The 23,686-nt window shown below is 43.1% G+C and overlaps 2 protein-coding genes across 2 annotated transcripts; one reads left to right on the top strand and one right to left on the bottom strand.

Annotated features, from left to right (window-relative positions):
* The first annotated feature begins 5,776 nt into the window (after nt 1–5,776).
* On the top strand, nt 5,777–6,712 carry LOC142839026 (olfactory receptor 6C4-like). Its single transcript, XM_075954880.1, has one exon. The coding sequence runs from the start codon at nt 5,777–5,779 to the stop codon at nt 6,710–6,712; it is 936 nt and encodes a 311-aa protein (XP_075810995.1).
* A 15,217-nt stretch (nt 6,713–21,929) lies between these two features.
* Nucleotides 21,930–22,868, bottom strand: Or10p1 (olfactory receptor family 10 subfamily P member 1). The gene has a single exon (XM_075954605.1). The coding sequence runs from the start codon at nt 22,866–22,868 to the stop codon at nt 21,930–21,932; it is 939 nt and encodes a 312-aa protein (XP_075810720.1).
* Nucleotides 22,869–23,686: the final 818 nt, after the last annotated feature.

Here is a 23,686-nt window from a genome sequence, read left to right as displayed (position 1 = left end):
TAGGTTTGAGTATGTTATGCCTTCATTTTTGTTGAATTCTAGGAAGTCTTTAATTTCTTTTTGTATTTCTTTCTTGATCCATGAGTGGTTAAATTGAACACTGTTCAATTTCCATGAGTTTGTAGGCTTTCTGAAATTATTATTGTTGTTAAACTCTTAACTTTAAACCATGGTGATCCAAGAAGATACAGGGACTTGCTACAATTTTTTGGTATCTGTTGAGGTTTGCTTTGCTACCAAATATGTGGTCCATTTTAGAGAAGGTTCCATGAGATTTTAAAGAGAAGGTACATTCTTTTGTGTTTGGGTGAAATGTTCTGTAGATATCTGTTTAGTCCATTTGAGTCATGACATCTGTTAGTTCTCATATTTCTCTGTTAAGTTTCTGTCTGATTGACCTGCCCTCTGGTGATAGTGGAGTACAGAAGTCTCCAACTATTAATGTGTGGACTTTGATGTGTGATTTAAGCTTTAGTAATGTTTCTTTTACATATGTGGGTGCTCTTGTATTTGGAGCATACATGTTCAGGATTGAGACTTTATCTTGATAAAACTGTCCCTCTGATGAGTATAAAGTGTTCTTCTCCATTACTTCTGATTGATTTTAGTTTGAAATCTATTTTGCTAGATATTGGGATAGCTACACCCACTTGTTTCTTAGGTCTATTTGATTGGAAAATCTTTACCCGATCCTTTACTCTAAGGTAATGTCTGTCTTTGAGGTTGACGTGTCTTTCTTGTATACAGTGGAAGGCTGGAACCTGTTTTCATGTCCATTATCTTAGCCTGTATCTTTCTATAGATGAATTGAGTCCATTGATATTAATGGATTAATGAACAATTATTACTAAATCCTGTTATTTTTCGGTGGTAGTATTTGAGTGTTTCCCTTCTTTGGAATTTGCTGATGGGAGGTTATCTGTTGCCTGTGTTTTTGTGGGTGCAGTTAGCTTTCTTGGGTTGGAGTTTTCCTTCCAGTACTTTCTGTAGGGCTAGATTTGTGAATAGGTATTGTTTATTTCTGGTTTTGTCACGGAATATATTGTTTTCTCCATCAATGGTGATTGGAAGTTTTGCTGGGTATAGTAGTCTGGGCTTGCATCCATGGTCTCTTAATATTTGCCGCACATCTGTCCAGGACCTTCTAGATTTCATGGTTTCCATTGAGAAGTCAGGTCTAATTCTGATAGGTTTACCTTTATATGTTACTGGACCTTTTTCCTTTGCAACTCTTAGTATTCTTTTGTTATTCTGTACGTTTTGTGTTTTGATTATTATATAGTGAGGGGACTTTTTTTTTGGTCCTGTCTATTTGGTGTTCTGTAATTTTCTTGTACCTTCATAGGAAAACCCTTTGTTAGGTTGGGAAATTTTTCTTCTATGATCTTGTTGAATATATTTTCTGTGCCTTTGCGTTGGAGTTCTTCTCCTTCTTCTATCTTTATTATTGTTAAGTTTGATCTTCTCATGGTGCCCCAGACATCCTAGATGTTTTGGGTTAAGAATTTGTTAGATTTAGTGTTTTCTTTGACCAATGAATCAATTTCCTCTATAGTATCTTCAATACCTGAGATTTTCTCTTCCATCTCTTGTATTCTGTTGTTTATGCTTGCCTCTTTAGTTCCCATTCATTTACTCAGATTTCCCATACCCAGAATTCCTCCGATTTGTGTTTTCTTTATTGCCTTTATTTCAGTCTTCAAGTCTTGAAGTGTTTACTTATCCTGTTTGATTGTTTTTTTTTCTTTTGGGCCGTGGGTTTCTTTAAGGGATTTAGTAATTTCTTCCAATTTTTTGTTTGTCTTTTCCTCCATTTCTTTAAGGGAACTTTTCATTTCCTCTTTAAAGGTCTTCATCACCTCATAAAGTTACATTTAAAATTGTTTTCTTCTGCTTCTTCTGGGTTAGGTTGTTCAAGCTTTCCTGCTGTATGATCACAGTGTTACCATGTTGCTTTTTAGGTTGTTGGATGAATTCTTGCTTGGTGCCTACACATTTCTTCTGTCATTGATGCCAGCAGTGTCTTTGTGTCTTGGTCCAATCCTTTCAGTGGCTGTCTGCATCTTTGGGAAATGTTCTTGGTCTGCTCTGTACTGTCACTGTGTCTCAAGGGTTTTGGAGCAGGCTACCTGCAGGAAAGTCACCTGCTGGCTGGCTAGCAGGTGAGGCAGGGGTTTTTGCCCCAATATGAAGGCCTAGACAATAGGTGCACTGCTGGGTTTCTGGCCAGTCACCTCTCAGTTCTCTCTGTGTAGTAACAGGCTGTGTTTCAGAGTTCCACTGAGGTTGCAGGGGTATAGAAGTGATAGAGTGGGGGATTGACTTGAAGCTTCCAATTGTTGAGATGGGGGTAATTATACTGGGACTTTTCAAGAGAGGAACCACAGCTGAGATGAATCCTCACTTGTGGAAGCATGACCAGAGGTGGGGGAGTAAAGGGGCATACAATTACTGCCAATATTGCCGGTGTTTAATGTAGAATTTCAGCAATCCTGAGCTGGAAAAATGACCAGATAGAAGGGTTCCAAGATCCCCAGCATTCCTGAGCTGCAAGGAGGAATTTGCCAAGTTTTTGGCACCATTGTTAAGATACAGCAGGAGTTGGGACATTGGCGGGTCGGATGAGACCACAATGAGTAACAGAATATGCCATTCAGAGAGAGCTTGAGTGTGGAGTGTATTGAGGAGAGGGTATTGGGAAAGTAGGGAGGAAACTGTATTCAGATTACATGATTTGAGAAAATGATAAAAGAATCTATGTTTAATAAAGAGGAAAACTGTAAAAAAAAAGAACCCTACTTTTTCAAGATTCCAATAGACATTAGCATCATGAACTGAACAACTACTGGAATCTTGGCCTTTCTATTAGGAAACAGTCACTGTTGGATCAGTCAAACCACAGCCCTTAAGCCATTAAAATAAACCCATTATATATGTGTGTATGTATGCATGTGAACCATACACACACACACACACACACACAACTATCAGTTCTGTTCCTGTAGAGAACCCTGAGTAAACACTTCACTTCCTTCCTCCTGCCATGGTTATCGCTTCAGTTCCCACAAGGCTATTACTTCGACTCCTACATGGAGGCATCTTTCTCATGGGTCTGTTTGGAGCATCATCCCTAGCTACCTGTTAAATTTAATCCCCAGTACTCTTTTTGAGAGAGACTAATTAACATGTCCTGGACCTGAGTCTCAAGGCAATCACTTATCCTCCAATGGTCTCTGATGAGTCAATTAAACAAAATAGTCTTTCCCTGAACCTTATATAAAGTTGGGAAAAGGCCCAAGACCACACTTTAGACCATATACAAGCAGTAGGGCTTTCAGCTGACTGTTCCTATATCCAGTTGCTTCAAGTAAGGCAACATCCTCAGGAATTACAGGTTGAGTCTATGTGGGCCCATGAAGGGGGCAGTAAGTGGCTGGTAAAGGATGAGGAGAATTAGAAACGTTTAGACAACCTCCACAGAAGCCTGCATCTGCGCTTTGTGAGAAAAGGGGGCCTTTGGGAGGATCCAGATAGGAATGATCCACTGTGTCAGGTTCCATCCATATCTACCTCTCTGCTCCGACTCACAGCACCAAGAATCCACAAGCCTGCATCTGCGCTTTGTGAGCAGCCAGGGTACAGGTCAGCATTAAAACCTTGGTGTTAGTTATGTCCCAGCTTCCGTTCTCGTCCAACCTCCCCATCTGACTCTCCCCACCTAACGTCCAGAGACAAATCCCTCAGCTCCTTCCCTGTGTCAAAACGTGAGTATGTCCTCCCTCCATCAGGGCTGTGGCCATGTGAATAGGGCTGTCTGCTACGCTTTCTGCAACTTTTGATATTAAAAACCACACTTTGGCTTGTTTTGGACATTTTTAACATAAAGGATAAAGAAAGGTCTTCCATCCTTTACACAGAAAAAACATCCCTGGTAACTGGAATTCTTCCAAATGCTAGTCTGTGCACGCACAGATAAAATCACACTGTTGGAAAGCAGAGCACCAGCATATTTTTTAGTCATATCTGAGTCATAAAATATAAATTCTCCATATTACTCCACAATAGAAATAATTATAATTTATTTTATACTTACATAATTATAATTACATGCATATTCATGTAATTTTATTGTTTCCAATGTTTTATTATTGCAATGATGAAATGAAAATATTTGCACAATGATCCATGGGTGCTTGTGTTGTGTTGGATATGAACATAAATTTGGAAGACAAAGCAGTGAAATCTCCAGAAGCTGAATGTTAGTGGGCAGAAAGTGTTCCAGAAACCCAGCTAGACAAGAAAACCTCTTCAAAGTCTCCTCTAACAGACTTAGTTAGTAAACTCTGAAAGAGAATCTGGGGGAGCTCAGGAACCCCTTCCCCTTCCTGAAAATATTGACATTATGAAATAACAATCCCATTACAGATATATATATATAGATATATATATAGATATATATATATATACAGAGAGAGAGAGAGAGAGAGAGAGAGAGAGAGAGAGAGAGAGAAAGAGAGAGAGAGAGAGAGAGAGAGAGAGAGAGAGAGAGAGAGAGAACCAATCCTGCATCGCACTGTGGGTGTTAGCAAATGGAGAAACAGAATAAAGCAGGTGGTGAATGTGTTGAGATGGCAACAATAGAGTGGATCATCAAGACAGTGAGGCTGGGGAAAGATGGCACGTGCTACTACATTCTCTGAGGTTTGAAGAAAAAATAAGGCATAAAAACTAAAATTGAAAAGCTGCACCCAGGAAAGCCCAGTTGGTCATGGCACTGCTTGCAACAATGTCATAGGACGTACATTTAGTGAAGAGCAAGTTTGAAGCCAGCAGCCATTGCGTCTGGATGACTCAGAAAGGATGGATTCCCTAAAGACAGATTTTCTTTTTTTTTTTTTTTTTATTTTTCTCTTTTCATTTTTTTTCATTATTTTTTCTTTTTTTATTGAGAAAATGAGGGAAAAAAAACAAGTTTCCACCTCCTCCCAGCCTCCCATTTCCCTCCCCCTCCTCCCACCCTTCTCCCCCTCCCCCCACTCCTTTCCCCCTCCCTCTCCAGTCCAAAGAGCAGTCAGGGTTCCCTGCCCTGTGGTAAGTCCTAGGTCCTCCCCCCTCCGTCCATATCTAAGAAGGTGAACATCCAAACTGGGTAGGCTCCCACAAAGCCAGCACATTACGTAGGATCAAAACCCCGTGCCATTGTCCTTGGCGTCTCATCAGCTCTCATTGTTCGCCATGTTCAGAGAGTCCAGTTTTATCCCATGCTTTTTCAGTCACAGTCCAGCTGGCCTTGGAGAGCTCCCAATAGATCAGCTCCACTGTGGAGCTCCAGTGTGGGTCTCTGTCTCTATCTCCATCCATCACCAGATGAAGGTTCTATGATGATATGCAAGATATTCGTCAGTATTGCTCTAGGATAGGGTCATTTCAGGTACCCTGTCCTCAGCTGCCCAAGGAACTAACTGGGGACCTCAGCTTGGGCACCTGGGAGCCACTCTAGGTTCAAGTCTCTTGCCAACCCTAAGGTGGCTCCCTTAACTAAGAATTGTGCTTCCGTGCTCCCCTATCCAACCTTCCTTTATCCCAATCCTCCTTTTTCCCCAAGTTCCCCCCTTCCTCCACTTCTCCCTTTTCTCTCCCCATCTCCCCTTACCCCCATCCCCTAAAGACAGATTTTCAGGGGAACTCTGAGACCTCCTGACTGCAGCGCTAGGCTCTATTCACCGTCATCGCCCGTTTCTCTCTTTTTCAGCTTCACAAGGCACAAAAGTCGGTGATGAAAAATCAGACTCTGACTGAATTCATTCTGCTTGGACTCACAGATGCCCCAGAGCTTCAGGTCTGTGTTTTCCTGTTTCTCTTGCTCACGTACATCCTCAGCATTGTGGGGAATCTCACCATTATCCTCCTCACACTGCTGGATTCCCACCTCCAGACACCCATGTACTTCTTTCTCAGGAACTTCTCCTTCCTGGAAATCTCCTTCACATCCACATTTACTCCCCGGATACTCTTCAGCATCTCTACGGGAATCAAGACCATCAGCTTTGCTGGCTGCTTCACGCAGTACTTCTTTGCTATCTTCTTTGGAGCCACTGAGTTTTACCTTCTGACGGCCATGTCCTATGACCGCTATGTGGCCATCTGCAAACCCCTGCACTACACCACCATCATGAACAACAGGGTCTGTTCCCTGTTGGTCCTCTGCTCTTGGCTGAGTGGCTTCCTGATCATCTTATTCCCAATCATCTTGACCAGTCAGCTGGATTTCTGTGCATCCAATGTGCTCAATCATTACTACTGTGACTATGGGCCCCTCATAGAAATCGCTTGTTCAGACACAAGGCTGCTGGAGCTCTTTGACTTTGTCTTAGCGGTCGTGACCTTGATAGTCACCCTGGTGCTGGTGATTCTCTCGTACACCCACATCATCAGGACCATTCTGAAGATCCCTTCTGCACAGCAGAGAAAGAAGGCCTTTTCCACATGTTCTTCCCACATGGTTGTCATCTCCCTTTCTTATGGGAGCTGCATCTTCATGTACATAAAGCCTTCAGCAACAGAAGGAGTTGCCTTCAATAAGGGTGTGGCTGTGCTCAATAACTCAGTTGCCCCTTTACTTAACCCATTCATTTACACCCTAAGGAATAAGCAAGTGAAACAAGCCTTCAGTGATGCTGTCAGGAAAGTACTGCATCTTCACTCCCTTTAGTGGCCTGATAAAGAATGAAAATGTGGGGTGATGTTCAGGATCTTCCTCCTCTCTCCTGAAGTGAGTTCTCAGGTAAGCTGGGTATGGCTGGTGTCCGCAGTCTGTTTCAAACTAGTTCAAGACCTTTCTGATATCTACTTTTGATGACAGAGGCAGAAAAATTGTATTGGTAGACTGTATACAGAATACAGCTAGTTAAACTCTTTTGCTTGTCATAAATTGGGGGATCAGTCTAATTACTGCACCTATATTATTCCCATTATCTTCTCTTAACTCTTCAATCGATAATTATCAAAAGTGTAAATACACTGTGTCAGAAATTCCTACCTCTTTCTCAGAAGGCATTACTATATCATATACAAAATTCTTTTTTCTTCAAGACAGGGTTTCTCTGTGTAGCTTTGGAGCCTCTCCTGTAAGTAGCTCTTGTACGCCAGGTTGGCATCAAACTCACAGAGATCCACCTGCCTCTGCCTTTCAAGTGCTGGGATTAGAGGTGTGCACCACCGCCGCCCAACTTGAAGATTCCTTTCTGGATCACTTTTCTTTGGGCTTTGGACAATTTCATTTCTAGAGTTTCTTACTCTGATAATTCTTCAGATTGGCTCTCTACCTGAGGAGATGACTCAACAGATAAAGTGCTTGCTTTAAAAATATGAGGACCTGGATGCAGATGCCCAGCACTGATGTACTAGCTGGGCATGTTGACTTGTACCAGTAACCATAACATACAAGACAGGATCAAAGATGAGCTGATTCTAGATATTCACTCTCTAGAATGTAAAAGGTAAGCCACAGGTTCAGTGAGAAATCCTCTGTCAGATAGTAAGGTGGCAAGCAATTGAGGAAAGACTCCAGATGTAAACATATGACTGCCACATTCTCATAGAAAAGCAAGTGCACATAGACACACACACACACCACAGAGACACATAAAACACACACCCTCACACATACATGCACACCACAGACAACACACACAGAGAGACACAGATATCTTGGAAAGCCATCTCCTATTTTCCAAGATTGGGTTCCTTGTGTACTCCCATGAACATTTCTAACTATTTTCTGAGAACAAACTGAAAATTGTCCTGATGAAATCATCTGGACTCTTTCTAAAGGAAGACTCAGAAAAAGGAAAATCTTAGCAATCTTGGCAGTAATAGAAATCTGTTAAGAGACAGAGAGAAGCAAGGGTGTGACTGAGATTTAAAGGATACCTTTAAAGATGATTTCTGGAGAGATTGGGATGAATATATAGGATGATTTGCCGTATTCTATTATTTCCACATTTTCCAGTACTCACCGACCCCTGGATGCCTCTGTGACTTTGTCAGCCATTGTACTCACTGCAGCCTGAGTTCCTGGACAAGCACAGCCATCTGGCATCTAATACTTCAGGTCCCATTTTCCCCATGACCACTCCTCCTGCTATTATCCTTTGCGAATAAAAGCCACCCTGAACCTTGGTGGTTCTGGCGCCTTCTCAGAAGCATCAGCCTCATATCCTGAGTGGATGCTCATAAGCGCTCAGTAGTTTAGTGTCTCCCCTGCTCTTGTATAGCCCTCACACACCCTTACATTATTTGACCTCCCTGTTGATTCCTCTATCATCTTTAAATGAAGTTGAGGTATTACCATATCACTAAATATTGGACATCACTTTTTCTAAGTTCTAAGAGCAACCTCAATCCTTATTCAAGTGTTAGACTCATATTGTGAAGAAAAGTCTCAAGTAAATTCTAGCCTAGCTAGTTTTCTATGGTGGACTTCTAATAAAAAACTAATCCCAAGAGCATGCCTCTAGCTCCTGCTGGTATAAATCATCCAGCAACTAAAATTCTTTCAGTGTGTAGCTTCATTCCTCCTTGACTAAAGTCTGTATGTCTCAACCTAGACTATCAGGGTTTTGACCCTAATATAGCAATCCCACATATACAGAGACATTTTGTTCATTGATAACTGGTTTTAAAATGATTGCTCTTGAAGTGACAGCAAGATGGAGGAGGCCAGAAAGAAATGAAGGATGCCTCAAACACAAACTCACATGGAAATACTATCTTAATATTAATTCCTGCAGATCCCGCAGAATTGCCTCCCCATTCACTGCAAGTCTGGGCCCTTTTCTTGAAAATAAATAGGTCTTTAAGGGCTTTGAACTCTCTGCTCCCCTAGAGGTAGGAGGTTGTCAGAGACTTGAGCACTGAGGGCTCTGGACTGGGGAATCTCTATGGTGCCTCACAGCAAAACATTATACATGGGAAAAGCCTGCATATCAGAGCTGCTCTAAACAGGTGGCCCAAAACCATAGTTTCTCTATCACCATGCACAAAACTCAAGTCCAAATGTATTAAAGACCTCAATATCAGTCCGAACACACTGAACCTGATAGAAGAGGAAGTGGGAAGTACTCTACAGCACATGGGCACAGGAGACCACTTCCTACGTATAACCCCAGCAGCACAGACATTAAGGGCCTCATTGAATAAATGGGACCTCCTGAGACTGAGAAGCTTCTGTAAAGCAAAGGACACTGTTGCTAAGACACAAAGGCAACCCACTTACTGGGAGAAGATCTTCACCAACCCCGCAACTGACAAAGGTCTGATCTCCAAAATATATAAAGAACTCAAGAAACTAGACCATAAAAGGCTAATCAACCCAATTATAAAATGGGGCACTGAGCTGAACAGAGAATTCTCAACAGAAGAACTTCAAATGGCCAAAAGACACTTAAGGTCATGTTCAACTTCCTTAGCGATCAGGGAAATGCAAATCAAGACAACTTTAAGATACCATCTTACACCTGTCAGAATGGCTAAAATCAAAAACACCAATGATAGTCTTTGCTGGAGAGGTTGTGGAGAAAGGGGGACACTCATCCATTGCTGGTGGGAATGCAAACTTGTGCAACCACTTTGGAAAGCAGTGTGGCGGTTTCTCAGGAAATTCAGGATCAACTTACCCCTGGACCCAGCAATACCACTCTTGGGAATATACCCAAGAGAAGCCCTATCATACAACAAAAGTATATGCTCAACTATGTTCATGGCAGCATTGTTTGTAATAGCCAGAACCTGGAAACAACCTAGATGCCCTTCAATGGAAGAATGGATGAAGAAAGTATGGAATATATACATATTAGAGTACTACTCAGCAGTAAAAAAACAAGGACTTCTTGAATTTTGCATGCAAATGGATGGAAATAGAAAACACTATCCTGAGTGAGGTAAGCCAGACCCAAAAAGAGGAACATGGGATGTACTCACTCATATTTGGTTTCTAGCCATAAACAAAGGACATTGAGCCTATAATTAGTGATCCTAGAGAAGCTAAATAAGGAGAACCCAAAGAAAAACATATAGGCATCCTCCTGAATATTAACCTTCATCAGGCGATGAAAGGAGACAGAGACAGAGACCCACATTGGAGCACCGGACAGAAATCTCAAGGTCCAAATCAGGAACAGAAGGAGAGAGAGCACGAGCAAGCAACTCAGGACCGCGAGGGGTGCACCCACACACTGAGACAATGGGGATGTTCTATCGGGAACTCACCAAGGCCAGCTGGCCTGGATCTGAAAAAGCCTGGGATGAAACCAGACTCGCTGAACATAGCGGACAATGAGGACTACTGAGAACTCAAGAACAATGGCACTGGGTTTTTGATCCTACTGCACGTACTGGCTTTGTGGGAGCCTAGGCAGTTTGGATGCTCACCTTATGAGACCTGGATGGAGGTGGGTGGTCCTTGGACTTCCCACAGGGCAGGGAACCCTGATTGCTCTTTGGGCTGACGAGGGAGGGGAACTTCATCGGGGGAAGGGGTGGGAAATGGGAGGCGGTGGCGGGGAAGAGACAGAAATTTTAATAAATAAATAAATTTTAAAAAACCATAGTTTCTATGTTATTGGCTGAGGAGGCAATTTCATAACCCTTTTCTTAAAGTCAGAACCACATAACCAAAGCTGCCAAATTCTGCGGCTTACGTGGCCCCCTGTTCAATTACAACTTCACCAACACTCTGTTTTCAATCATCTCCTTCACTGCCTAAGCTTGGCTGGCCTCGAACTCACAGATCTTCCGATTATATCTTCACCCGCTTTCTATTTTGGATAGCTCCCTTCACTTTCTTGGAACTTGCTCTGTAGATCGGGCTGGCGTCAAACTCAGAGATCCAGCCTCTGGAGTGCTGGGAATAGAGGTGTGCGCCACCACGTCCATCTCTAATTCCTTTTCACAAGTTGGAAATAAAGCAGTGTGGGATCTTGTCCTGAGGGGACTCCCTTTATTCCATTTTTTTAATCTCCATTTTTTTCTGTATTAAAAAAAAAACTAAAATGAAGAAGGTTCTCCACAGGAGCACGATCTGCTCCTGTCTCCCTCCCTCTCTGCAGCTCTACATCTGCCTCTCGTTCTCAACATGTTTTCCTTTCCCCAAACCCAGCAACACGATTGGTGAGCCAGGTTCAACAAGTGCTGTCTGTGCCACAAGGTAGTCTCAGTTTGGACACAAGACAGCACGAGCAGCTAGCAACTAGCAAATTCATTCCACTCTCCATTCCAAAACTCTTATAATGTAACAGCAATTCCAGTGCCAAGTCCAGATAGGAACTACTAGGGCCAGGGGTTGAAGACTTAAAACACAGATCTGTAAGAGTCTGGATTCTCAAGGCCGGGCGTCAACAGTCTAGATACAAGTAAGTGGGTGATTGGCTCCCTCTAGTGGCACACAGTATTCTTGCATGATCACATACACCTTGTTATACAGATTTTTAAAAATAATAACTATAAAATATTTTAAGTAAGAAAGTAAAACAACTTGAACTTTTCTTGTGATTAAATCACTGCTTGAGAAATTATCTAAACAAGAACGGTCTTCAAATTCAGACTTCTATTTTTTAGAAAATGTCAAACACAACCATATCTCTTGCCGGGCATAAAAAAAAAATCAGTCTAAAGGGATTCAGATACTTTCCTGTACAAACTTAAACTTTGAAACTGCTAGGGAAACAAAGGTAAACACTTCAATATATAAGCATGGGCATGTCCTTTAAAGAGAGCTCTGATAGCACAGGAAATAAGTGCAAAATTTCACAGATGGCAATGGATTAATGTAATTCCGCACAACAAAGGAAATAATCACCATCTTTTAATCGCTAAATATATATCACATAAAATATTAATATATAAGATATAGAAATAACTTAAAAATTCAAATACCAGAAAAAAGACTATCCAGTCAATAAATGGACTAGTGAAGTAGACAGTTCTCAAAAGAAATACAGAAGTCCAAGGGCTACTTGGAAAATGTTAAACATCCTTAGCCATCAAGGAAATACAAATTTAAATTGTTTTGAAATTCCACATCACCCTAGTCAGAATGGTTATCATCAAGAAAACAAATGATGACATATTCTGTCAAAGTCGTCAGGAAGGAAGAATCCTTATGTCACGGGTGAGAATGTAAGCTCATGCAGACACTGTGGGAATCAACATGGGGACCAGCAAACAAAAGGCAAAGAAGGTAAAGTTTAGCTCAGCTTACAGTTCAAGACACCACAGTCTGTCATGGCAGGGAAGGCATGCTAAGATACACAAAGATTAACAAAGTAACAAAAATTAACAAAGCTGATCATTTTAAACTAGAATAACAAGTAAAAGACTCAAACAAGATCATAAGTGACAGGTTAATATGATATTATAAGTAAACTACAGAAATGTGAACTATTGGAAGACCTTCTTGTAAACATTATACATCAGCTACTTGAATGACCTAGAAGAAATGTATTATCCATCGAGACTGATTTGGGACAAAATTGTAAGTCTAGAAAAAAACTGTGGTGAGTAGGGACATGGAGTCAGCAACAGACTCCTAAGAAATAAATGATAAATGTTTGAGGTTATGATGTGCCAGTTATGCCAATGTGATCCTTCAGCATGTTCTGAATGGCATACGGTACCCTAAGTATGTATGACTGCATGTCAAAATAGTAAGTTAATATTGAAACTATAAAATAAGGGCCATTAAGGTAGCTCAGCTTGTATGTCATCACAATGCTCCATTCTACCATCGAAAATGCTCCCGTTTGTGTATAGCAATGACTCACTGGCCACCACAGTGGTGAATTCTGACATCACAACTCAACTGTAACAACACTATGATATGCAGTGACGTCACAATGCTCAATTGCAACGTCACGGCACTGAGTTAGGTTCCCAGTAACTACATCAAGTGCCTTACAGCTCTCTGTAACTCCCACTCCAAGAGACCTCTTCAAGCCACTGCACTCCTAGGTACATACCCTAGCACACACACACACATACAAGCATGTACACATAAATAAAACTAAAATTGATATATAAAAATATTCCAGCCGGGCGATAGTGGTGCACGCCTTTAATCCCAGCACTCAGGAGGCAGAGGCAGGCGGATCTCTGTGAGTTCGAGACCAGCCTGGTCTACGAGAGCTAGTTCCAGGACAGGAACCAAAAGCCACAGAGAAACCCTGTCTCGAAAAAAAACCAAAAAAAAAATTCCATTTTATATATCAATAATTATGCCATTAAAGTACATGTTAATATCAAAGTTAAAATATAGTATCACCATGTTCACATTTATCAATACCGTGCACAACAGTGTCAAAGATGCTCCATTGTGTCATCACAGTGCTCCATTGTGTCATCACAATGCTCCATTATGTCATCACAGTGATCCATGTGTCATCACAGTGCTCCATTGTGTCATCACAGTGCTCCATTATGTCATCACAGTGTTCCATGTGTCATCACAGTGCTCCATTGTGTCATCACAGTGCTCCATTATGTCATCACAGTGCTCCATTATGTCATCACAGTGCTCCATTGTGTCATCACAGTGCTCCATTGTGTCATCACAGTGCTCCATTATGTCATCACAGTGCTCCATGTGTCATCACAGTGCTCCATTGTGTCATCACAGTGCTCCATTATGTCATCACAGTGCTCCATTGTGTCATCACAGTGCTCCATTGTGTCATCACAGTGCTCCATTATGTCATCACAGTGCTCCATTATGTCATCACAGTGCTCCATGTGTCATCACAGTGCTCCATTGTGTCATCACAGTGCTCCATTGTGTCATCACAGTGCTCCATTATGTCATCACAGTGCTCCATTATGTCATCACAGTGCTCCACTGTGTCATCACAGTGCTCCATTATGTCATCACAGTGCTCCATTGTGTCATCACAGTGCTCCATTGTGTCATCACAGTGCTCCATTATGTCATCACAGTGATCCATGTGTCATCACAGTGCTCCATTGTGTCATCACAGTGCTCCATTATGTCATCACAGTGTTCCATGTGTCATCACAGTGCTCCATTGTGTCATCACAGTGCTCCATTATGTCATCACAGTGCTCCATTATGTCATCACAGTGCTCCATTGTGTCATCACAGTGCTCCATTGTGTCATCACAGTGCTCCATTATGTCATCACAGTGCTCCATGTGTCATCACAGTGCTCCATTGTGTCATCACAGTGCTCCATTATGTCATCACAGTGCTCCATTGTGTCATCACAGTGCTCCATTGTGTCATCACAGTGCTCCATTATGTCATCACAGTGCTCCATTATGTCATCACAGTGCTCCATGTGTCATCACAGTGCTCCATTGTGTCATCACAGTGCTCCATTGTGTCATCACAGTGCTCCATTATGTCATCACAGTGCTCCATTATGTCATCACAGTGCTCCACTGTGTCATCACAGTGCTCCATTATGTCATCACAGTGCTCCATTGTGTTATCACAGTGCTCCATTGTGTCATCACAGTGCTCCATTGTGTCATCACAGTGCTCCATTATGTCATCACAGTGCTCCATTATGTCATCACAGTGCTCCATGTGTCATCACAGTGCTCCATTGTGTCATCACAGTGCTCCATTATGTCATCACAGTGCTCCATTATGTCATCACAGTGCTCCATTGTGTCATCACAGTGCTCCATTGTGTCATCACAGTGCTCCATTATGTCATCACAGTGATCCATTGTGTCATCACAGTGCTCCATTATGTCATCACAGTGCTCCATTATGTCATCACAGTGCTCCATTATGTCATCACAGTGCTCCATTGTGTCATCACAGTGCTCCATTGTGTCATCACAGTGCTCCATTGTGTCATCACAGTACTCCATTGTGTCATCACAGTGCTCCATTGTGTCATCACAGTGCTCCATTGTGTCATCACAGTGCTCCATTGTGTCATCACAGTGCTCCATTATGTCATCACAGTGCTCCATTATGTCATCACAGTGCTCCATTGTGTCATCACAGTGCTCCATTGTGTCATCACAGTGCTCCATTATGTCATCACAGTGATCCATTATGTCATCACAGTGCTCCATTATGTCATCACAGTGTTCCATGTGTCATCACAGTGCTCCATTATGTCATCACAGTGCTCCATTGTGTCATCACAGTGCTCCATTGTGTCATCACAGTGCTCCATTGTGTCATCACAGTGCTCCATTGTGTCATCACAGTGATCCATTATGTCATCACAGTGCTCCATTGTGTCATCACAGTGCTCCATTATGTCATCACAGTGCTCCATGTGTCATCACAGTGCTCCATTATGTCATCACAGTGCTCCATTGTGTCATCACAGTGATCCATTATGTCATCACAGTGCTCCATTATGTCATCACAGTGCTCCATTGTGTCATCACAGTGCTCCATTATGTCATCACAGTGATCCATTGTGTCATCACAGTGCTCCATTGTGTCATCACAGTGCTCCATTGTGTCATCACTGTAGTACATTATGTCATCACAGTGATCCACTGTGTCACCACTGTAGTACATTGTGCCATCACAATTTTTCATTGCCTCAAAGGTGCATTCCGAATTCAGAGACTCAATGTGATGTCACAATGCTCTCCGGTGACATCACAGTTCACTAATTAGACTTGATAACGCTCTTTTCTGCCATCACAATGCTCTGTTTTTGTATATAATAGTGCTCAGTTTGCTGGTACAAAAATGTATAGTAATAACACAACTTAACCATAATATCACAATCCTTGCTTTCTCTTCACAATGCTCAACTGTGTTATCAGAATGCCCCATTTTTAGATAACAATGTCCCATTAAATCATCACAATGATGCATTATAGAATCACTGCTCCATTGTGACGTCTGAATGGTGGATTCTGAATTACCATGCTCAACCATGGCTTCGCATGGGTGGTTGGGTGGGTGGGTGCTATAGGAATTCCTACAGCCATTAATTGCCTGCCCACTTTGGTGTGGCCTCTTATATTATAAATGCCCATGTAAAGCGCAAGGTCATTCTCTCTTCCAGCTGCAGGATTCAGTTGCTGTTCCCTGTTGAAGCAGAAGACTGTGATCTGTGTGTCTTCCCCCTAAATAAATAACCCTTTATTATACTCAATTCTGAGCCAGTATGGGATTTCTTTTTAGTGTCTGTCTTCATCTGGCACCCATGTGGATCCAAACTGACACCTACTGGGTCAACTGGCTTCAAAGTCCTAAACCACCCACAGCCCAGAAAGTCTCCCATCCCTACCTGCTTGGTTTGCTTTCACCTACTACATGGTTTTTTGTAAAACCCCCACCACAACAGAGTTAAGTGCACCTGGCGACTTGGAAATGTCCCAAGCTTGCACACACACACCGCCACTGCCTCATTCCCAGACACACAGCTATTAGCACAGCTTCTGGTTTGTGCTCCATGCTCCTGAGTTCTGGGCTCCTTGTTCAGTGTACAGAATTGATTTAATTGCTTTTAATTTGTCGAACAAAGCATACTTCTCAGTGTTTAACCAGCACCAAGGCAGGAAACCAGAGCGGCTCTGGACTGTTCATGGCACCACCATTTGTACCGCCTGTGGTTTAAAGTGTGAATGTGGATAATATGAGCAAAGTACAATGACATGTATATAAAAATTATATCCTGTCAGCTAGTGGCTGTTGGAGTGGGAATCTAGTTCACATCTCCTCTACTATATTATGTAAAGGCAGATGTTGTAGAATATTAATTTAAGGTGTGTCACTTTTGTTTATGCTCTGGATCATTTGTTTAATGATGCAAAGGTGTGTTTTGTTGGCATGTTAAGGAGCCCAGAATGGAGTATAGCAAAGGTTTTAATTAAATAAAATTCACCTGTGGTCAGGAGGCTGAGTCAGCCACTAGCTGACATGAAGTGGTAGTGAAATCCATTCTCTTTTGTTTGCTAATTTAAAAATAGATAATTTTTTTAGAAAAATTAAAGTTTATCTTAATCCATAAAAAGGTAACTTGCAGGTAGTGAGCAATAGATGCAAAAACCCTAAACACCTAAGTACAAAAAGTGCAGTGGATTAGAAAGACATAGCACGGTGTTCTAAATGTAGGTGTCATTATACAAATGTAAAAGCACTGGATCAGGAGTCGCTTGTCGAAAGACAGTCTGCTACTTGGTGCCCAGGAAGGGAGCCATGCCACACCATGCTGAGCTAGGCAAAGCATCATAGACTATCTACAGACAGGGAACAAGAGATAAACCTTGGAAAGTGTTTGTCTCAGTTAGGGTTTCTGCTGCTGTGATCAACACTCTGGCAAAGGCAACTTGTGGAGGAGAGGGTTTATTTCCGCTCACAGTTCCACAACACAGTCCATCACTGAGGAAAGCCAGGGCAGGAACTTAAACATGGCAGAAACCCAGAGGCATAAGCTGTTGCAGAGGCCATGAAGGGTGTAGTTTCTGGCTTGCTCCTCATGGCTTTCTCAGTCTGCTTTCTTATAGAACCCAAGACCACCAGCCCAGGCATGACAACACCCACAATGGGCTGGGCCCTCCCACATCAATCAGTAATTAAGAAAATGCCGCACAGGTCTGCCAAGAGGTCAGCATGATGGGGAGTTTTCTCAATTGAGGTTCTCTCTGCCCCCATAAGTCTAGCCTGTATCAAGTTGCCTTAAAAACCATCCATCTAGTGTTTTATGGAAGAAAATGGCCCAGCTGGGGTAAGCAGACTATATAGGCTGCATGTTCAATATTTGATACTTCACATTATTTCCTCAGACTCTGAGGTCCAAGGCATTATGGTATCTGAGCCAGGATTATTAAGTCAGCTAAAGATATACCAAAAGGCACCTCCAAGGGGTAAGAGACAATGTATTTGCAGCCAAATATGAGTGACCACGGCCCAGAAACATGGATTCAGTTTGGTCCATGAAAGTGGTTACGTAAGCTTTTGTTAGTAACAGAAGAAAACAAAGCCATAAATCACGGCATTTACCAAATACACTAGTAATGACAACCAGTGGACAACTTAAAGTCAAACATGGGGCAGGGGGATGACTGCCGTGGTTTCAGATGCTGTCTGATGAGACTCAGCTTTCAACCGGTAAAGTCAATGCCCGACCAAGTATATGTTCCAAAGGTTTTACCTGACAGTCACAAGGGTGTTAGGGCAGATGCAGAGGTGGGCATGAATGGTTATTAAAGGAACCAAGGACAATGTGACTCTGGGTCTGTAACCACCCACAGTGACAAAGTTTCGATCAATCACCCTTGGGGAATCTTCAACAGAAGTGGAACTTTTTTTCTAGGAACTTCAGTTTACAGAAACGTGTTGGAAATTAAATTCCTTCAAGATTCATTTCATTTTTATTTTATGTATATACATCTTATGCATTTGCATGTGCATGTGGGTACCCATAGAAGCCAGAAGAGTGTCTGTCATACCCCCTAGGACTGGAGATATAGGTGGGTGTAAGATGCCTGATGTGGTCCAAGGAACTGAACTTTGGACCTCTGCAAGAACCTCAAGTGCTCTAAACCACTGAGCAACTGTCCAGGCCCTGACCATTAAACATTTGAGGCAGAATATGTGTTGAGGAAAGAAATGAATCTAATGGGGCTGGAGAGATGGCTTCGTGGTTGAGAGCACTGACTGCTCTGCCAGAGGTCCTGAGTTCAGTTCCCAGCAACCACAAGATGACTCACAACCATCTATAATGAGATCTGGCACCCTCTTCTGAGAGCATGCAGGGATACATGAAGACAGAACACTGTATACATAATTAATTAATTAATTAATCTTTTGGAAAAAGAAATTAATTTAAATGGACTGCTAAACCTTTGTCTGAATAACTGAATGGTGACTGGTCACTTACTGGCCAGGGAAACCTGGGAGAGGAACAAGAGTCATTAGTCATAATAAGGTGGAAAGTGAACTACAGAACCTAAAGGGAAATAGTCAAAAATACAAGGAAAAGTCAAGGCCAAAGTTGTGTGTTTAGAAGTGACAGACACTAAAGAAAGTTTCCAGAATGGACAAGGGATCAGATATGTCAGTAATGTTGAGTAAAATGGAGACTGAAAATTGAGCGTTGTGTTTCACAACATGGTGAATAACTGTGGAATGATGGGAACAAATGGAGAAAACTGGAGATAAGAGAGAGGCCACCTGATGCAATACTCCATTCCTTTAATTCTTGGGAGGCTAAAGCAGGAGGATCACCACAAGTTCAAGACCACCCTAGGCCACATAGCCACACAGCAAGACCATCAGGGAAAAAAGAGTGGACACAGCAAGCGTCCAACTATACTATGATGCCCAACTACAGGGCATCAAAGATTAAGGGGAACGTCTAGGCTACTTCAGATTACACCTCTCTTCCTCATGGGGTCAGGGGCTGGGTTTGCTTAAGCTTCTGGTATCAGAAAGTAACTAGTAAGGTCCCTGTGCTCTTGGGATTCAGTGCAGGGCAAAGCAGAGGAATGGAAGGAGAAAGAACCAAACAGACAGAAACACAGAATGTCAGTAAGTATAAGGATGTGAAATGTGTGTTCAGAGTTGATGGTGGATGAGTGTAGGGTGTTCCTGGAATGCTCCCTGGGAGAAGCAGCTCGAAGCAGGGCCTCCAGCCTTTCTCATACTATGGGTAACATTTGGATTGTACACTCAGGTAGAACATGGAGAATTTGGGGAAATATGGAAAATGATGCACATAAAAAATATCATTGATTTTTTTAACTACAAAATTAAAAGGAAAACAAAGTATAAGCCACTAGAGAGGTGTTTAAATACTGGTTTATGTAATAGTTCCCAAACACTGCTTGCATCTGTGAACATAATTTTCACATTAGGTTTTTTGCCTGAAAAATGGCTGTCCAGACATGTAAGGCACACCTTACTCCTAGCACTTGAGAGGCAGAGGCAGGTGAATCCCTGTGAATTCGTGGCCAGCAAGACTTCTCCATAGAAAGTCTCAGGCCAGCCAAGGTTACATAGTGAGACCCTGTCTCAAAACAACAACAAAAATTGGTAAAGTTGAAAATTCATGTACTAATGATGAGAACTATTTCATATCTAATTTTACCTTCTTAGTACCAAGTATTTCAGAATAACAGAGGCTGGGAAGTCTAGAATACGCATGCATGGATCTCTGTGTGGTCAGCTTAGATATTTGAATAGGACACAGCAGCTGATAATGGGAAGAAATCTGTATATGAACAAGGGAACAGAAGCTGACAGTCACCACCACCTCAGGAAATCCAGGGCTCATCACCTTCACTGTCTGAAAGCCTCACCTTAAGCTTGTGTCCTTAGGTTCAGACGCCGGCTACCTGGAAGTGGTTTCTTGGCATACATTTGGATGCCTCAGGGTATGATTCCAGCCCACGGGTCTCACTCCATGGAACAAGGACCCGTTTATCTTACTCGTTCCTCCTCAAGAAACTTTCAAAATATCTGCCTATACTTTCTTCACCCTTCCTCTCTCTGGGCTGTCTAACCTCAACTGCTTCCTGACCCTTATACATCCCTGCCCTGAAATGTATAGGAAAAAGCACTCAATTTGGCTATAAAATGTAATAAAAATTCTTGTGGAGGGCAACTGGGCAAGTATTTCAAAACCATTTCTACTCAGCCATCTTGGTTCAGGGAGTTGTACCAGAGAAAGTGTAGGTAAATATACAGATACGCGTGAGTACATTTATCGCAATGTTCATAACAAAAGTTAATTGCAAAGACAGGACATTTCTTAATGTTACCGGACACTCACACCCACACTGTACGATAACACAGAGACACTGAAGGCATGCTCTGGGAGTCATGGCGCGGTGCTCAAATGTCTTCAACCGAGCAGAAACTGTTAAAACACAGTTCAGACAATATAATCTTTTTTAATTTTTATGAGCTTGCATGTATACAAATGCAGAACCAAAGCAGGCAGTAGTAATTCCCCAAAGACATTATTAGCATTTTGTTGATAGATATATTTTCTTCTGTACGCAAATTTCTTACCACTAACAGAGCTGCCGTTTGCAAACTGGGAAAGAAACTTAATGCTGTTTCCAAGCCTTCCTTTCTCCTTTGGGTTTGTTTTCTCCAACTCTGCCTCTACCTCTCCCACCTGTGACTGACAGCAGAGGCAGGGTTCGTGAGCAATCAAGAATGGGCTTTCCAAGAATCCTCCAAACAATAACAAAAGTGCATACCAGGTGAAAACAGTAAATAGTTGGTTGCAAGAAAAAAGTGTCATTTCAAGACTCGAAGGTCACATCAGACTTCAGATGGGTACAAAGGGGAGGTGTGTGCTCGACCTGAGACCAAAGGAGGGGATGAAAAGCATTTCTATCAACACAGGTGGGGAGGAAGTAGAGAACACCAGCATCTCGGGAGGATCCAAAGAGACAGGGATCAGTCAGGAGACAAGTAATTGGACAGGCCAAGCCCACAACACCACCAAGCAAGACTTGGGAGATGAACTTGCAAACCAAACAGCTACTCCCTGCCCCTATCCCTTCCCAGACATGGGAATGATGTCAGGAAGAAAGGCTTACAATAAGAACTTACTGGGAGAAGCAGGAAGATGAATGTCTCAAGAGAACAACCCCAGGAAGTCACTCAGCCACAACCAGGAATGACATCATCATACAAGCTTCTCTCAGCTGCCTTCCCCTCGACTTCCATTCCAGTCTTCAGCTCTGCTCTTATAATGAAACCCAGTCAAGGTCTGAAAGCCAGGTCCAGGAAGCAGAGCTCTGAATATACCTGAATATGTGCAATAAACCATTGTCTTGGATGTTCACGCTGAGTGAGACAGACCATGCACTGCAGACTCCACCCTGAGGCCTCAGCCTCTCCTTTTCCTTGAGAATGTCCAGGGGTCTGGCCCTTACCTCCAAGATCTTGGGAGGGAGGAAGTGGAGTATGGTCAAGGACCCCAAAGGTATCTCTTCATGAGCCGCCTCATGGCCCCTGTGACCTCCTTATTCCTCAGAGAGTAGACAAAAGGGTTGCACATGGGGGTGACAACTGTGTAGAAGAAGGAAAGAATCTGGTCTGTGTCCCCAAGAGAACCTGCCTGAGGCCTCATATAGGCAACAGTCCCAGTCCCAAAAAAAAGTATGACCACAAACAAGTGCGAGGAGCAGGTGGAAAAGATCTTCTGACGCCCCTGGGGCGTGGCAACGCCAAGGATAGCGGCAAGAATACAGGCATAAGAGGCCACAATCAACAAGAAGGGCGTGAAGATAAAAGCGACTGTGACAAAGAGATTCCCCACTTCGCCCCAGAAAGTGCTCGCAGTAGCCAGTCTCAGCACAGGCAAGATGTCACACAGGAAGTGATGAATGGTGTTGGCGCCACGGAAAGGCAGAGTGAAGATGAAGACAGAGTGAGTGGTGCCAGTGATGATGCCCGCAAGGTAAGAGACCCCCACCATGCTGGCACACGTTCCCTGGTTCATCAGGGTGGTATAATGCAGTGGACAGCAGATCGCAGCGTATCGGTCATAAGCCATGGCGGTGAGCAAACAGCATTCGGTAATGCCGAAAAGGGCAAAGAAGTACAACTGCGTGAAGCAGCTGCCACGGGGGATGGTGGGGCGGGAAGAGCGCAGGTCCGCCAGCATCCTCGGCACGATGGTAGAGGTGTAGAGGATCTCCACCAGGGAGAAGTGACGCAGGAAGAAGTACATGGGGGAGTGGAGCGCTGAGTCGGCCAGCGTGAGCAGGATGATCAGAGAGTTGCCCAGCAAGGTGACCACATAGATACACAGTACGCCCCAAAACAGATGGCCCTGGAGAAAGACAAACCCTGAGAATCCCAATAAAATGAACTCTGTTACTTCCGTACCATTATCACCTCCCATTTCCCCAAAGCCAGACTAGAAAAGGAGGAGCTAGAGAGGGTACAGTCAGCCAGAAAGAAAGGCTGCAGCAGTGAGGATGAAGAGTCGTCCATGAGAGCAGCCCAGCTTGCTGGAGAGGATGCTGAGGAGGATGCTGAGGAGGATGCTGAGGAGGATCCTGAGTGGGATGAAGTGAAGGATGCTGAGGAGGATGCTGAGGAGGATGTTGAGGAGGATCCTGAGTGGGATGAAGTGAAGGATGCTGAGGAGGATGCTGAGGAGGATGTTGAGGAGGATATTGAGGAGGATCCTGAGTGGGATGAAGTGAAGGATGCTGAGGAGGATGCTGAGTAAGATGAAGAGAAGGATGCTGAGGAGGATGAAGAGAAGGATGCTGAGGAGGATGTTGAAGAGAATGTTGAGGAGGATTCTGAGGAGGATCCTGAGTAAGATGAAGAGGATGTTGAGGAGGATGTTGAGGAAAATATTAAGGTGAAGGCTGAGGTGAAGGCTTAGAATTTTGGCAGCTGTTGGACATAAGAGTGGGTGAGCAAACAAAAGGCAGATAATCTGGCAGAAGAAAAGTGGGCCTGCCCAGACACAGAAAGTGAGTGGGAAGAGGGAAGAGCAGGAGACAGGAACGGAGAACCGAGGACCACAAAGGCTGTGGAGCTTTTACCTGCGGATGGATCCCCAAGGCTCTCAGAGTCCCCCCCCCCCCAGAGCACATCACAGCAGTTCAGTCCCCTGGAGAGCTAATTCTCAGCAGAGGAGGGAAAGTGGAGGAGATGGAAAACAAGGAGAAGCAGGGAGGAAGTGGCTTCTTCCTCTTCATTGGC

Source organism: Microtus pennsylvanicus, chromosome 20 (assembly GCF_037038515.1).
Source record: "Microtus pennsylvanicus isolate mMicPen1 chromosome 20, mMicPen1.hap1, whole genome shotgun sequence".
Taxonomy (NCBI): Eukaryota; Metazoa; Chordata; class Mammalia; order Rodentia; family Cricetidae; genus Microtus; species Microtus pennsylvanicus.
This window is presented reverse-complemented; position numbering and strand designations above follow the sequence as displayed.